The 16093-nt window shown below is 54.0% G+C and overlaps 1 protein-coding gene across 1 annotated transcript; it reads right to left on the bottom strand.

Annotated features, from left to right (window-relative positions):
- Window positions 1-15042: 15042 nt before the first annotated feature.
- Window positions 15043-15591, bottom strand: LOC139233094 (uncharacterized). Its single transcript, XM_070863613.1, has one exon. The coding sequence runs from the start codon at window positions 15589-15591 to the stop codon at window positions 15043-15045; it is 549 nt and encodes a 182-aa protein (XP_070719714.1).
- Between the last annotated feature and the right edge of the window lie 502 nt (window positions 15592-16093).

The raw sequence follows: 16093 nt of genomic DNA, 5'->3' as shown, positions 1-16093 counted from the left end.
GGGGTTACTTGTGCATGAAACACAAAAGGATAGTATGCAGGTACAGCAAGTGATCAGGAAGGGCAATGGTATCTTGGCCTTTATTGCAGAGGGGATGGAGTATAAAAGCAGCTATTTAAGTTATTGGTGAGGCCACACCTGGAATAATGTGTGCAGTTTTGGTTTCCATATTTACAAAAGGATATACTTGCTTTGGAGGCAGTTCAAAGAAGGTTCACTAGGTTAATTCCTGGGGATGAGAGGGTTGAATTATGAGGAAAGGTTGAGTAGGTTAGGCCTCTACTCATTGGAATTTAGAAGAATGAGAGGTGATCTTATCGAAACGTATAAGATTATGAGGGGGCTTGACAAGGTGGATGCAGAGAGGATGTTTTCACTGGTGGGGGAGACTAGAACTAGAGGGCACGATCTTAGAATGGCCACCCATTTAAAACAGAGATGAGGAGAAATTTCTTCTCTCAGGGGGTTGTGGATCTGTGAAATTCGCTGCCTCAGAGAGCTGTGGAAGCTGGGACATTGAATAAATTTAAGACAGAAATAGACAGTTTCTTAAACGATAAGGGGATAAGGGGTTATGGGGAGCGGGCGGGGATGTATGCCCGCATACAAAGGTGGGCACTTGCGCTATTAGCATATAACCATATCATCCGCCACAGGCCAGGCACCGAGAATTGTGCGGATGCTCTCAGTCAGCTACAATTGCCCACCACGGGGGTGGAAATGGCGCAGCCTGCAGACTTGTTGATGGTCATGGAAGCGTTTGAAAATGATAAATCCCCTGTCACGGCCCGCCAGATTAGGACTTGGACCAGCCATGATCCTCTGCTGTCCCTAGTAAAAAACTGAGTACTGCATGGGAGCTGGGCCAGCATCCCCGTTGAAATGCAAGAGCTGATCAAGCCGTTCCAGTGGCGAAAGGACAAACTGTGCTACCCAAAAAGGGCAGGGAGACGTTAATCTCGGATCTCCATAGCACACATCCGGGTATAGTAATGATGAAAGCGATAGCCAGATCCCATTGCGGGTCATGAATTCTTTAAATTCGGCACTGGTGAAACATGGCCCGTTGTCACTGACCAGTATGTCAGTAAGGCCGTGGGTGGCAAACATGGCCCTCAGGCTTTCAATGGTCGCGGTGGCGGTGCTTCCCGACATTATTTCACATTCAATCCATTTTGAAAAAGCATCCACCACCACCAGGAACATTTTACCGAGAAACAGGCCCGCATAGTTGACATGGATCCTCGACCATGGTCTGGAGGGCCAGGACCACAAACTTAGTGGAGCCTCTCTGGGCGCGTTGCTCAACTGAGCACACACGCTGCATTGTCGTACACAGGACTCTTAGTCAGAGTCGATGCCGGGCCACCACACGTGTCACCTCGGCCCTGTTTAAACCAGCCTCCAATGGGCAGGCAGAGCGGGCAGTACAAACCATCAAACAGAGCCTTAAACGAGTCACAGAAGGCTCACTCCAAACCCGCCTGTCCCGAGTACTGCTCAGCTACCACACGAGACCCGACTCGCTCACAGGGGTGCCCCCGGCTGAGCTATTCATGAAAAGGACACTTAAAACCAGACTCTCGCTGGTTCACCCCAACCTGCATGATCAGGTAGAGAGCAGGTGGCAGCAACAAAATGTAAACGATGGTCGCGCCACTGTGTCACGGGAAATTGATCTGAATGACCTTGTGTATGTGCTAAACTATGGACATGGTCCCAAGTGGATCGCGGGCACGGTGATAGCTAAAGAAGGGAGTGGGGTGTTTGTAGTCAAACTAGACAATGGACAAATTTGCAGAAAACACCTGGACCAAACGAGACTGCGGTTCACAGACTGCCCTGAACAACCCACAGCAGACACCACCTTTTTCGCGCACATAACACACTCCCAAAGGATCAATGACACCACCCCGGACCAGGAAATTGAACCCATCACGTCCAACAGGCCAGCAAGGCCAGGCTCACCCAGCAGCCCTGCAGGGCCAACAACACGCCAGTCCAGCGAGGGCACAGACAACACACCAGAACAGACATTTGTACCGAGGTGGTCCACCAGGGAAAGAAAGGCTCCTGACCGCCTCACCTTGTAAATAGTTTTCACTTTGACTTTGGCGGGGGCAGTGATGTTGTGTATCTGTGAAGCATGCACTCCCATGTTCCGCCACTAGGGAGCGCATCCCCTGAAGTCCCAAGGGATCCAGCATCCCTTAGGAGCACTGTATATAAGCCGGCCCCTAAGGCCTGTTCCTCACTCTGGAGTGTCTTAATAAAGACTAAGGTCACTGTTACTTTAACCTCCCTGTGTGCAGCCTCATCTGTGTTAGGAACACAATAGTCTTAAAGGAGGAGAGAGAAGTTTAGGGAGGGAATTCCAGAGCTTCGAGCCTTGGCAGCTGAAGGCACGGCCATCAGTGGTGGAGCGATGAGAATCGGGGATATGCAAGAGGCCAGAATTGGAGGAGCACAGAGATCTCGGAGGCTTGTAGGGCTAGAGGAGATTATGGAGATCGGGAGGGGCGAGGCCATGGCGGGATTTCTAATCAAGAATGCTTGATCGTAATAATTTACCTGTTAATAAATGATAAGCAATAATCTGGATCAATTTACACTATCAAATATCACACAAACTCCTTTTATCACATTGGGAAATATAGTTGATTAGAAACGAAGATGGAGAATATCACCTATAATAAGATCCCACTTTGATGTACAGAAATCTCCATCCATGTTAAAATACATTCAGTGAATTTCTAAAAATCACAATCAATAATACTCTTTAATCTTGAATTGATTTTGAAATCTTTCCAATAACACTTTCGAGCACAAGATGTGGTGGGTCCCCTCAGTCGTCCTGTCTCTCTCACAACTGCACCAGGATTTGGACGCTTTTTAATAGTCGGCAGACTTCCTGTTGAACATTGATATTATTTTTCAACATGGCCCAGTCTTTTATTGACTGAAAGGGGTGAAATTCGTTATCACCCCGTTGGTTTTAGCGCTCCAGGAAGGAAGTGGAACGCTAATCAAATGCTCTAATTCCTTCTTGGAGCGCTAAAGGGTGCAGGCGAGAATGGAGGCTGGGCCGTGCAGTGCTGCTACGTTCAAAGGGCCCTTCCCTCCTGTACAGGGAAGGGCCATCACTGCAGGTTCTGCAATTTAAAAATCACCGACCTAGACCTCTAAACCCATGGCGATCCCACGCGATCAGCCCAGCTCTCAAGCAGAGTGGCGGGCTGAACGATTGCGGGCAGCAAGTCGCGAAGAAAATGGTGACAACAAAGGTAAGTTTTTTTTTACTTACCTCGTCCTTTAATCACCGCCCCGGTAGTGGCCGGCCGCAGATGCCAGTGTTGTTGCCCGGCGCTGTTGCAGAGGGCAAATGTGAATTTCGGGTCCGGGGCGCTAACAGGGCGATGCGCGCGGCGATGACATCACGATCTCCGGGCGCAGGAGATTGGGGCGTAACGCTATTGCATCGCCGGTCAACCTCCGCCCAATATGGCGGCAGTTGATGTTAGCGCCGCGCCCGGTCGTAAAGGCATTTGTGCCCCGGGAGACGCAAATGCACCCAATTTCTCCCCCTACTGTTCAATCATCTCAACATGGCTGTGTTACCTTCTACCAGCTAATGTTTATTGAAGGGAGAGAGGCAGGGGCAAGTTGACCACTTACTTCAGGAGAATATTGCGCAAAGATAACACTGGGGTAAAAATGTGGCATTTTCACTGAATATTTTATTCTCCCCGCTTCCCAAAGGAGCTAACCAAGACTCTGAGATAGAAGTTTTGCTCCGTCGTGTGCAGTTCCATTAATTGTGGGAAACTTTCCAATTCCATTTTTGTTTTCAAACTTTACTTATTCTCCACTTTCTCACTGATGCCTCCCTTCGGTGTGGTCCTCCTTATTCAGGAGCGGGGGGAGGGGGGGGGTGGGGTGTTGAGCTCACAGTGCGAGTGCTGCCCCTTGCTTGACTCCTTGCGGGCCGAGCGGGATCGGAAGGATTCGCCAATTCCCCCCGCTCCTCCAGCAAACAGATAACTCAGACCACAAGAAATTTAATGAAAGCTCCAGCTCAAAGGGGGAAGCTGATCCGAAGTCTGGAATCTAGATTGGGAGCCTTGCCAAGGATCTGTAGGGAAAGCAGGTGGGAAAATAGAGATTAATATAACGAGGATACCAGGAAAGAGCTCGGATTGATCGGTTCTAGTTTATTGGTGGAGCATTACAGTCATCCGTCAACCAATTCCAGTTCTATAAATATGTCATCTTTTGTCTGTGACTGATTGAAAGACCACACATCAGAAGACAGAAATGCCACACACATGTTGAATTCGTGGACATTAAGAAAGCACGGGTTTAACTTTAGCAGAGGAACAGCATGAAAAAGGCAGTTTCCATTGGTACTATCTTGTATCAGGGACAGATGTTCACAATTCATTCTGAGGAATAATATAATAGGAAATGACGAGTGGAACATGAAATAGGTAGGGTCGGGGGAAACTCTAACCACTACCCTTGTGTGGAACAGAAGGATAAGATTCCAGTTCCATACACTGACGTCAACCAAAAAAAACCTGCCCTCCCCCACAGCTTGCCTTCTACATTCCGATAAGGCTGAAACTGCAAGTAGTTCAGGCCTCCTGACGCCGGATTCGGGAAAGAAAGAAAGACTTGCATTTATATAGCGCCTTTCACGACCACCGGACGTCTCAAAGTGCTTTACAGCCAATGAAGTACTTTTGGAGTGTGGGAAACGCGGCAGCCAACTTGCGCACAGCAAGCTCCCACAAACAGCAATATGATAATGACCAGATAATCTGTTTTTGTTATGTTGATTGAGGTACAAATATTGGCCAGGACACCGGGGATAACTCCCCCCTGCTCTTCTTCGAAATAATGCCATGGGATCTCTGAGAGGGCAGGCGGGGCTTCGGTTTAACGTTTTACCAGAAAGACGGTACCTCTGACAGTGCAGCACTCCCTCAGCACTGCACTGGAGCTTCAGCCGAGATTTATGTGCTCAAGTCCCTGGAGTTGGACAGGAGGCCCGAAGTGAGCAAAAGTAGAATATACCACCCTTAATGTTTAATGAAGGGTCCCTCCCAAAATGTTAACCTGCCTTTCATTTCCAGGCAGTATTCAGTTTGGTGCACATTTACATAATTTTTTAAGTTTATTTAGGTTTTCATACATAGATATATATACCACACGGACTGCAGCGGTTCAAGAAGGCGGCTCACCGCCACCTTCTCAAGCGAACGGATTATGTTGGGGTGAAATTGGTCCTCGGCTCGAGTGTAAAATGGGTGATAAAGAATCAGCAGCCCAATTCGGCCAATGGCAAAGCAGCCAGAATGTGTGTAAAGTGGGTGGCCAACACCTGATTGGCTATTTTGCACTATTGCCGAAAACCAAACTCTCCCCCTAACCACCCCCACCCCCCCCCCCCCCCCCACCATTACCCCACCCCCACTCAGAAGTTATCTGGCTGGATTATTTTGGTCTATTTTCAGCATATATTCCAACCAGCCACATTTAACGCAGATTTGACAAGAATTTGGGGGGCACTGTGAGTGTTCGCAAAGTAAACTCCGTGCCGACTGGGCCCCTCCCCTGAGCGCTGCTCTTGTGCTCCCACCTGCTGACCCGCCGGCGATCGATGATTGACGGCGCTGCAGACTGTGGGCGGGAGTTCACGGGAGATTAGGAAATCCTGTGCACTGGTGTGAGTCACAGCAGGAGTTCAGGAGCAGGGCACGAAGGCAAGGGGGGAAGGGGGATGGAAGGAGGAAGCCACCCGCAGTGACATTTGTCAGGGGCAGAAGCAATGTGTTGGGAACGGAGAGAGGAGAAAAGCTGGGCGCAGCATTCTTGGGGAGAGCTGGGAGTAGCACGACCTGGGGGAAGGTAGTACCAGCATGCGCTGAGAGGGGGAACAAAGGGAGCGTGCAGACACCAACAGGGACGGAAGGAGAGTGTGGCACGGACAGGGGGTGGAAGAATGGTACCAGCAGATTTGCGTGGGTTTGGCAGGGGAAGGGGAGAGCAAGTGTGAACTGTCAAAGTTGGAGGGGGTAGGGTGTTTCTGTGAACGTTGAGGGTGGGGGCTTGGAGAGAGAGCCTGATTGTTGAGATCGGTTTTGAAGAAGCTGTGTCTGATTGTCTGTCGAAATCCCAAATATCATTGTGGGTTTTTTTTGTATTAAGAATTTATCAATTCTGACATATGAATGTGCTCAACATTAGCTACAATGCACAATGTTTAATGTAAAATAAAAATCCGGGGTCTCATGGCCTCCAGTCCTCTTAGAAATGTGGAACCGGTTAGTATGAAAAAAAAGACAGACAGACAGACAGACTGACTGATTTACTTGCATTTATATAGTGCCTTTCATGACCACCGGACATTCTAAAGCACTTCACAGCCAATGAGTACTTTTGAAGTATAGTCTCTGTTGTAATGTAGGAAACGCAGCAGCCAGTTTGTGTGCGCAGTTCTATAAAGTCACTGCCTCCAGCCCTGAAAGGAATGAAACCTGTGGATAGTAAGGCAGAGTTCAAATCCTCCAATTGCTATTAAGCAACTTTTTTTTTTTAAGTACTAATTAAAACCTTTTTTCTCCCAGTTCTGGATTATCTGTCGCTCCTGGGAGACAGCAGTTTGAAATGTAAAAGAAGAAAAATCCTTCCTACAATGACTAACAGAGAATAGGTTTCAATTAAATGCAGCAAATATCCTTGCATTTTTAGATGAAAGAAAATGCAATCCCCATGCTCATTGGAGATTGCTAAATGCTAGACAATGCACCACGCAAAGTATCAAAAATCAAAATTAATCATCTGTCTTTTAAAGGGGGAATAGACTGTTGCCTTGCCCCACATGAATGGTTCATCATTGACATGTTTTAAGGCACTGCAAGGGTCACTGTCAGTATTGGCAAAATAAGTCTATTGGGATTCAGTCACTCAGCACATAAAATAGTCAATAGCTAGGATGAAAAAGAAAAAAAACATTTATATAGTGCCTTTCACGACCACTGGACATCTCAGAGCACTTTACAGCCAGTGAAGTACTTTTGAAATGTAGTCACTGTTGTAATGTGGGAAACGCGGCAGCCAATTTGAGCACAGCAAGCTCCCAAAAACAGCAATTGATTGTTGTGTATCTGTAAAACATGGACTCCCATGTTCTGCCACCAGGGAGCGCATCCCCTGAAGTCCCAAGGGATCCCAGCATCCCTTGGGAGCACTGTATATAAGCCGGCCCCTAAGGCCTGTTACTCACTCTGGAGTGTCTTAATAAAGACTGAGGTCACTGTTACTTTAACCTCCCTGTGTGCAGTCTCATCTGTGTTAGGAACACATAAGTCAATATCTAGGATGAAAAAGAAAAAACATTTATATAGCGCCTTTCATGACCACCGGACATCACAAAGCACTTTACAGCCAATGAAGTACTTTTGAAGTGTAGTCACTGTTGTAATGTGGGAAACACGGCAGCCAATTTGAGCACAGCAGGCCCCCAAAAACAGCAATGTGATAATGACCAGATAATCTGTTTTTGTTATGTTGATTGAGAGATAAATATTGGCCAGGACAGCGGGGATAACTCCCCTGCTGTTCTTTGAAATAGTGGCATGGGATCTTTTACGTCCACCTGAGAGAGCAGATGGAGCCTCCAAAAAACAGCACCTCCAACAGTGCAGCACTCCCTCAGCACTGCACTGGAGTGTCAGCTTAGATTTATGTGCTCAAGTTCCTGGAGTTCCTCACACAGGTCGGGGCAGCCCACGATGTAGACTGTACAGAGTTGCACAATAACGTGTGATAATGGTTCCATTTTCTGTTTTGATTTCAGATTTCCGGCTTTCATGGTTTATTTTCAATCTTATCTGCTCGGCTGGCTTCCTGATATGTAAAGAAATAGTCTAGGAAAGGCAGGATAGATCATTTTTTTGCCATCACTGCTGCACGGCCTGTGTTTAGTGAGAAAAACGGGTAAATATTTTACTTTGGGTGTTGGTGGGCCACTATCCTTCTTCCCTGCTCACTTTCAGCACTGCTCCTGACAGAGGAGGAGACGGGCTGGTGTCTGGGAGGGCAGTTCATTGTATGATAAGTACTCACCCCGACTGAAGTGGGGAATAGCTGGATTCAATGTCCAGTCCTGCCACTTTGCCCTCTCTACTCAGCATTCTGAAATTCAGCCCAAGGAAGTATAATGGCTGAACGCATCTAGGTAACTTGGGAATTAAAAGTAACGTTTGTAGCACTGGCAATTTATTTTTTTTAAACTGGATTTTGGAACAAAATGATAGATACAGGGGTAATGATCAGAAAAATAAAAGGAATTTTGTAAGACTTCCAAGGAATGGACCTTTAAATCTTGTTGCGGACAGATTTAAGAGGTTATTTTCACTTTATTAAACAGTCAGCATAATGGAGAGGGGCAGAAAGATAATTCCTCCAACAGTCAATTCTTGTCCAACAGAGAAAGATACCAATAATAGGTCAACTTACAATAAACAGAACTGTGGCCTACCTTGAAACATGTTTTGATGTCTCTGGTGAGCCGTGTAGTGCTTTTAACTATTTGCCCTCCATTCACCTTTTGATAACATTCACGCCATGCCAGATTGGTGCTGTTTAAAGTTAGCTCTTCAAAACTGGGCACCCTTATAGTTCACTGGGCTTATCTGGTGAATGGCTGAGCCATACAGACAAGGAAGGTCACGCGTCCTTGATACTTGGACAGTGGACGGAGCCCTCCAGCTGGCCTCAGCACCTCAGGTCATGAAGTTGAAAAGTGGTGAAGGTCTCTGAAGGCCTACCATTCAGCGTTTCACGGCTGGAACTGTCTGAGGATCTGAATGAGCTATCCTCTGTGGTTGAACTACCTGCTTGGGAGGGGAGAAATTCGGGAGCGCTCCATTTGCTAACTTTTAAAAGTTAAAAAAATAAGCGCCAGACGCTAATGTTTTTCAACTTTAAAAAAATTTGGCGTTTGCGCTCCAGGAAGGAAATGGGGCGCTAAATCAAGCAGTACACTTCCTACCTGGAGCGCAAGAGGCAGCGCAGCACAATGGGCCGTGCAGTGCTGTCACGTTGGAAGGCTTCTTCCCTCCCGTAGAGGGCAGAACCATCGCTGCAGGCCCTGCGAAGGAAAAACTTACCTGGGCACCGACAGCAGCCACGATCCGGCCCAATCGGCCCGACGCACCGTAGCAGAGTGCCAGGCTGCTCGATCACGGGGTGAAAAGCATTTAAGAAAACCCCCCCAGAAAGAGCATTTCAGCATTTCTTTTTACTTACCTCGGTGCCCTCGCCATTGAGCATCGCCCCCGAAGTGCCCGGCCTCCCGATGAACGCCTCCTGCAGTTGCCGGTGTTGTCGCCCGGCGACGCTGCAGGAGGTGGAACTCAAGTTCCCGTCCGGGGCGATACCGGGGCGATGACATCACGACCTCCGGGCGAAGGAGATCAGAGCACAACGCCGTACCGCCGCTGCAAGCCTCCCGCTGGACATAGCGGGAGTCAATCTTCTCGCCGCGCCCGGTCGCTAAGCCGTTGGTGGCCCGTTATCGCCCCCCGGAGGTGATAACGGGAGGTGCTAAGGTGGCCACTTTGTAGGCCATGGTTTTTCAGTTTATGCCTGATTCTTGGCCACTCGGGCCAGGAGTCAATGCGTTCGTCACAGAAGAGGAGGGAAAAATAAAATCTCCCCATTGATGAAGTGGCATCCTATGGCTACTCTGCATTCCCACATCCAAACAAATCCCAATAAAATCATTTAAATACAATCAAATATATTCTCCAGTGACATTTACAATATTTCATGGAGTCTACGTGTGTCCTGATTTTGTTTGAATGCCCACTTGTGAGGCTGACGACAACCTATACACGGATTTGTTGATTGTCAGTTACACAGTTGTCATATCGGCGGAAATTGAAATATCACAGCATGCATGAAATATCCTTTGATATATCATTTTTATATTATTGATGGGAATTATTGGATAAGGAGAACATGATAACTTGTTGACAAACCTTTTTTTCCCCATCTCTCCTAAATGCTCTGACTCATGCTGGCGTCCCTGTCTTGCTCCACCCTCCCCCAACCCCCCCCGCCCCCCACTGACAGGTTCCTGACCTTCTTGACCCACCACCCCCCGCACTGCCCCCCCCCCCCCGGGTTCCTGACCTTACCCCTCACCCACCCCCGCCTTCGATGGGTCATTGTGTGTGGGTCACCGATTGTTAAGAGGTTTATTCAGTATGACATGAATAGTGACAGTGTCGTGACTTCCAGATTTCGTCCAGTCCAATGATGTCACCTGCCACACATGCACCGAGCTTTCCGAGAAATCACCCAGGCGTAGGGGGAGGAGAGGGGGAACATAGTGTGGGTATAAAGGAGGTGGAGTTAGAGGAACGTGATCCGTCTCACCTCACCACCTGGATCACGTTCTCGTTCTCAACCCCCCCCTTTAGATCTGGATCACATTTTTCCCCCGCCCCCACTGTGCTCTCCCTGTTCTTCACCGCCCCCGCCCCCACCTCACGAGTTTCTGACCTCCTCTCCCTGAGTTCCCTCTCTCCCTCTCCCCTCCAATACCCTCTCCCTGTCCTCTCTCTCTCTGCCTCCCCTCTCTCTGCCTCCTCCCAGCCTCTTTCTGCCCTTCTCTCCCCCAATCTCTCTCGCTCGCTCTGTGCACCCCCTCTCTCTCGGCCCCCACTCTTTCACTCTCCCCACAGTCTCCCCCACTCTCACTCTCCCCCACGCTCTCTCTCACTCTCTCCAGTCTTTCTCTCTCACTCTCCTCCAGTCTCTCTTACTCCCTCTGCACCCCAGTCTCTCTCTTGCTCTGCCCCAGTCTCTCTCTTTCTCTCTCTCTCTCACTCTCACTCTCCCGCACTTGCTCTCTCTCACTCTTTCCACTCTCTCTCACTCTCCACCCCCCATACCCAGTCTCTCTCTCTCTCTCTCTCTCTCTCTCTCTCTCTCTCTCTCTCCCCACCCTCCCCCGCACCCAGTCTCTCTCTCCCCCCACTCTCTCTCTCTTCCCCCACTCTCTATCTCTCCCCCCACCCACTCTGTCTCTCCCCCTCCACTTTCTTTCTCTCTCTCCCACAATCTCTCTCTCTCCCCCCACTCTCTCTCTCTCCGATTTCCTCTCTCTCAGAAGGCTGTGCAAATGTCCGTATAGTCAATCACAGCGATATTCTAGGCAAAGGTCCTGGCAATGAGCCAAAAGCCCCAGTAACAGGCTCAGGCTCAGGTGCAGGCCCAGGCCCGGGCTCAGGCTCAGGCTCAGGCCCAGGCTCATCTCAGGCTCAGGCTCAGGCCCAGGCTCAAGCTCAGGCTCAGGCTCAGGCCCAGGCTCAGGCCCAGGCCCAGGTTCAGGCTCAGGCTCAGGCTCAGGCCCAGGCTCATCTCAGGCTCAGGCTCAGGCCCAGGCTCATCTCAGGCTCAGGTTCAGGCCCAGGCTTAGGCCCAGGCCCAGGCCCAGGCTCAGGCTCAGGCTCAGGCTCAGGCTCAGGCCCAGGTTCAGGGCCAGGCTCGGGCCCAGGCTCAGGCCCAGGCTCAGGCTCAGGCCCAGGCTCAGGCTCAGGCTCAGGCCCAGGCTCATGCTCAGGCCCAGGTTTGGGCCCAGGCTCAGGCTCAGGCCCAGGCTCATGCCCAGGCTCAGGCCCAGGCTCAGGTCCAGGCTCGGGCCCAGGCTCAGGCTCAGGCCCAGGTTCATGACCAGGTTCAGGCCCAGGCTCAGGCCCAGGCCCAGGCTCAGGCCCAGGTTCAGGCCCTGGCTCAGTTCCAGGCTCAGGCCCAGGCTCCCTCATTCTCCCCCACTTGCTCTCTCTCACTTTCCACTTTCCACTCTCTCTCACTCTCCACCCCCCATACCCAATCTCTCTCTCTCTCCCCCACCCTCCCTCCACCCAGTCTCTCTCTCCCCCCACTCTCTCTCTCTCCCCCCACCCAGCCAAAAGCCCCAGTAACAGGCTCAGGCTCAGGCCCAGGCTCTGGCCCAGGCGCAGGCTCAGGCTCAGGCCCAGGCTCAGGCCCAGGCTCAGGCTCAGACCCATCGCAGGCTCAGGCTCAGGCTCAGGCTCAGGCTCAGGCCCAGGCTCAGGCCCAGGTTCAGGGCCAGGCTCGGGCCCAGGCTCAGGCCCAGGCTCAGGCTCAGGCTCAGACCCATCTCAGGCTCAGGCTCAGGCTCAGGCCCAGGCTCAGGCTTAGGCTCAGGCCCAGGCTCAGGCTCAGGCTCAGGCCCAGGCTCAGGCCCAGGTTCAGGGCCAGGCTCGGGCCCAGGCTCAGGCCCAGGCTCAGGCCCAGGCTCAGGCTCAGGCTCAGGCCCAGGCTCATGCTCAAGCCCAGGTTTGGGACCAGGCTCAAGCTCAGGCCCAGGCTCAGGCCCAGGCTCAGGCCCAGGCTCGGGCCCAGGCTCAGGCTCAGGCCCAGGTTCAGGCCCAGGTTCAGACCCAGGCTCACCAGGTTCAGATCCAGGCCCATGCCTGGGCGCAGGCTCAGGCTCGGGGCCAGGTTCAGGCCCAGGTTCAGGCCCAGGCCCAGGCTCAGGCTTGGGCTCAGGTTTGGGCCCAGGCTCAGGCTCAGGCTCGGGCTTAGGCTCGGGCTCAGGCTCAGGCCCAGGTTCAGGCCCAGGCTCGGGCTCAGGCTCAGGCTCCAGCAGACTTGAGGCTCGAGCCCAGGTTCAGGCTCATGTCCAGGCTCAGGCCCAGGCTCGAACTCAGGCCCAGGCTCATGCCGAGGCTAAGGCTCAGGCCCAGGCTCAGGCTCAGGCTCAGGCTCAGGCCCAGGCTCAGGCTCAGGCTCAGGCCCAGGGCCAGGCTCAGGCCCAGGGCCAGGCTCAGGCCCAGGCTCAGGCCCAGGCTCAGGCCCAGGCTCATCTCAGGCTCTGGCTCAGGCCCAGGCTCAAGTTCAGGCTCTGGTTCAGGTTCAGGCCCAGGCTTTGGCCCAGGCCCAGGCCCAGGCTCAGGCTCAGGCTCAAGCCCAGGCCCAGGCTCAGGCTCAGGCTCATCTCAGGCTCAGGCTCAGGCTCAGGCTCATGCTCAGGCTCAGCCTCAGGCCCAGGCTCAGGACCAGGCTCAGGCTCAGGCTCAGGCTCAGGCTCAGGCTCAGCCTCAGGACCAGGCTCAGGTTCAGGCCCAGGCTCATGCCCAGATTCAGGCCAGGCTCAGGCCCAGGTTCAGGTCCAGGTTCAGGCCCTGTCTCAGTTCCAGGCTCAGGCCCAGGCCCATGCCCGGGTGCAGGCTCGGGCTCGGGGCCAGCTTCAGGCCCAGGTTCGGGCCCAGGCCCAGGCTCAGGCCCAGGCTCAGGCTTGGGCTCATGTTTGCGTCCAGGCTCAGGCCCAGGCTCAGGCTCGGGCTCAGGCTCGGGCTCAGGCTCAGGCTCAGGCTCAGGCCCAGGCTCAGGCTCAGGCCCAGGCCCATGCCCGGGCTCAGGCTCGGGCTCAGGCCCATAGCTTGGGCCCAGGCTCAGGCTCAGACTCAGGCCCAGGCTCAGGCTCAGGCTCAAGCCCAGACTCAGGCTCAGTCCCAGTTCCAGGCTCAGGCCCAGGCACCCTCAATCTCACCCACTTGCTCTCTCTCACTCTTTCCACTCTCACTCACTCTCCGCCCCCCATACCCAGTCTCTCTCTCTCTCTCTCTCACTCTCCCCACCTTCCTCCCCCACCCAGTCTCTCTCTCCCCCCCACTCTCTCTCTTCCCCCACTCTCTCTCTCTCCCCCCACCCAGTCTCTTTCTCTCTCTCTCCACCCACTCTCTCTCTCTCTCCCCCTCCACTTTCTTTCTCTCTCTCCCACACTCACTCTCTCTCCCCCCACTCTCTCTCTCTCCGATTTCCTCTCTCTCAGAAGGCTGTGCAAATCATGTAGTCAATCACAGCGATATTCTAGGCCCCAGTAACAGGCTCAGGCTCAGGCGCAGGCCCAGGCTCAGGCCCAGGCCCAGGCCGAGGCTCAGGCTCAGGCTCAGGCCCAGGCTCAGGCTCAGGCCCAGGCTCATATCAGGCTCAGGCTCAGGCCCAGGCTCAAGCTCAGGCTCAGGCCCAGGCCCAGGCTCAGGCCCAGGCTCAGGCTCAGGCTCAGGCCCAGGCTCATCTCAGGCTCAGGCTCAGGCCCAGGCTCATCTCAGGCTCAGGTTCAGGCCCAGGCTTAGGCCCAGGCTCAGGCTCAGGCCCAGGCTCAGGCTCAGGCCCAGGCTCAGGCCCAGGCTCAGGCTCAGGCTCAGGCCCAGGCCCAGGCTCGGGCCAGGCCCAGGCCCAGGCTTGGGCTCAGGCTCATGCTCAGGCCCAGGTTTGGGCCCAGGCTCAGGCTCAGGCTCAGGCCCAGGCCCAGGCCCAGGCTCAGGCCCAGACTCGGGCCCAGGCTCAGGGTCAGGCCCAGGTTCAGGCTCATGTCGGCTCATGCTGAGGCTAAGGCTCAGGCCCAGGCTCAGGCCCAAGTTCAGGCCCAGGCTCAGGCTCAAGCCCAGGCTCAGGCTCAGGCCCAGGCTCAGGCTCAGGCCCAGGCTCAGGCTCAAGCCCAGGCCCAGGCCCAGGCCCAGGCTCAGGCCCAGGCTCAGGCCCAAGTTCAGGCCCAGGCTCAGGCTCAAGCCCAGGCTCAGGCCCAGGCTCAGGCTCAGGCTCAGGCCCAGGCTCAGGCTCAAGCCCAGGCCCAGGCCCAGGCTCAGGCCCAGGCTCAGGCTCAGGCGCAGGCTCAGGCCCAGACTCAGGCCCAAGTTCAGGCCCAGGCTCAGGCTCAAGCCCAGGCTCAGGCTCAGGTCCAGGCTCAGGCTCAGGCTCAGGCCCAGGCTCAGGCTCAAGCCCAGGCCCAGGCCCAGGCTCAGGCCCAGGCTCAGGCGCAGGCTCAGGCCCAGGCTCAAGCTCAGGCTCTGGTTTAAGCCCAGGCTTCAGCCCAGGCCCAGGCCCAGGCCCCGGCTCATGCTCAGGCCCATCTCAGGCTCAGATTCAGGCAGAGGCTCAGGTCCAGGCTCAGGCTCAGGCTCAGGCCCAGGTTCAGGCCCAGGTTCAGGCCCAGGTTCAGGCCAGGCTCATGCCCAGGCTCATGCCCAGGTTCAGGCCCAGGCTCATGCCCAGGTTCAGGCCCAGGCTCAGGCCCAGGTTCAGGCCCAGGTTCAGGCCCTGGCTCAGTTCCAGGCTCAGGCCCAGGCACATGCCCGGGCGCAGGCTCGGGCTCGGGGCCAGCTTCAGGCCCAGGTTCGGGCCCAGGCCCAGGCTCAGGCTCAGGCCCAGGCTCAGGCTTGGGCTCATGTTTGGGCCCAGGCTCAGGCTCGGGCTCAGGCTCGGGCTCAGGCCCAGGCTCAGGCTCAGGCCCAGGCCCATGCCCGGGCTCAGGCTCGGGCTCAGGCCCAGGCTCAGGCTCAGGCCCAGGCTCAGGCTCAGTCCCAGGCTCAGGCTTAGGCCCAGGCTCAGGGTCAGGCCCAGGCCCAGGCTCAAGCCCAGTTCCAGGCTCAGGCTCAGGCCCAGGCCCATGCCCGGGCTTAGGCTCAGACCCAGGCTCAGGCCCAGGCTCAGGCTCAGGCTCCAGCAGCAGCTCCGTGCGGTTCGACCCCAATTCCGCTTCCTCATAAACCGCACTGCCGGACCGGATCGAGCGTGCACGTGCAAAAAGGGGCGGGGTCCACGGCGCACCTGTGCAGAAGGACACAAAAATGTTTGCACGCATAATCACCCCGGAAAACAATTCACTCCAGGTGGATTCCCCTCTCAGGCCTGCGTTAAAATTACAGCCGGGTCTCAATGATGTCATCAGGCCGCAACATGCACGTGTAAAGAAGGATCCGGCTGGCTCTGGGCGGGTGTCCTTGCTGCCTGCTCAGGGGAGCAGGGTAAAATTGCAGATGTTGCGATCATGGCGTCTTTCGGGCAGGTAAGAGCCTGGGTGATTTTAACTGCCAACCCGCCAGGCTGCTGCTGAGTGAGTAGGGTTAAAATCGCCCCCATTTTAGAATGACTTGGCTTATTATGCATCGCATTTTACTTTTGATTTCTGGATAATGAAATCCTTGCCCTTGTTTACTTGGTTGGTTGTGGAGGTTAATCCACACAGGAACACCGATGGATTGAATAA

The sequence above is a fragment of the Pristiophorus japonicus genome, chromosome 20 (assembly GCF_044704955.1).
Source record: "Pristiophorus japonicus isolate sPriJap1 chromosome 20, sPriJap1.hap1, whole genome shotgun sequence".
NCBI lineage: Eukaryota > Metazoa > Chordata > Chondrichthyes > Pristiophoridae > Pristiophorus > Pristiophorus japonicus.
Note: the sequence above shows the minus strand (reverse complement) of the source record. Positions and strands in the feature narration are given on the sequence as shown.

Coding starts and splice junctions, on each gene's coding strand:
- LOC139233094 (XM_070863613.1), bottom strand. CDS start 15,591: ATGAGGAAGCGGAATTGGGGTCGAACCGCACGGAGCTGCTGCTGGAGC.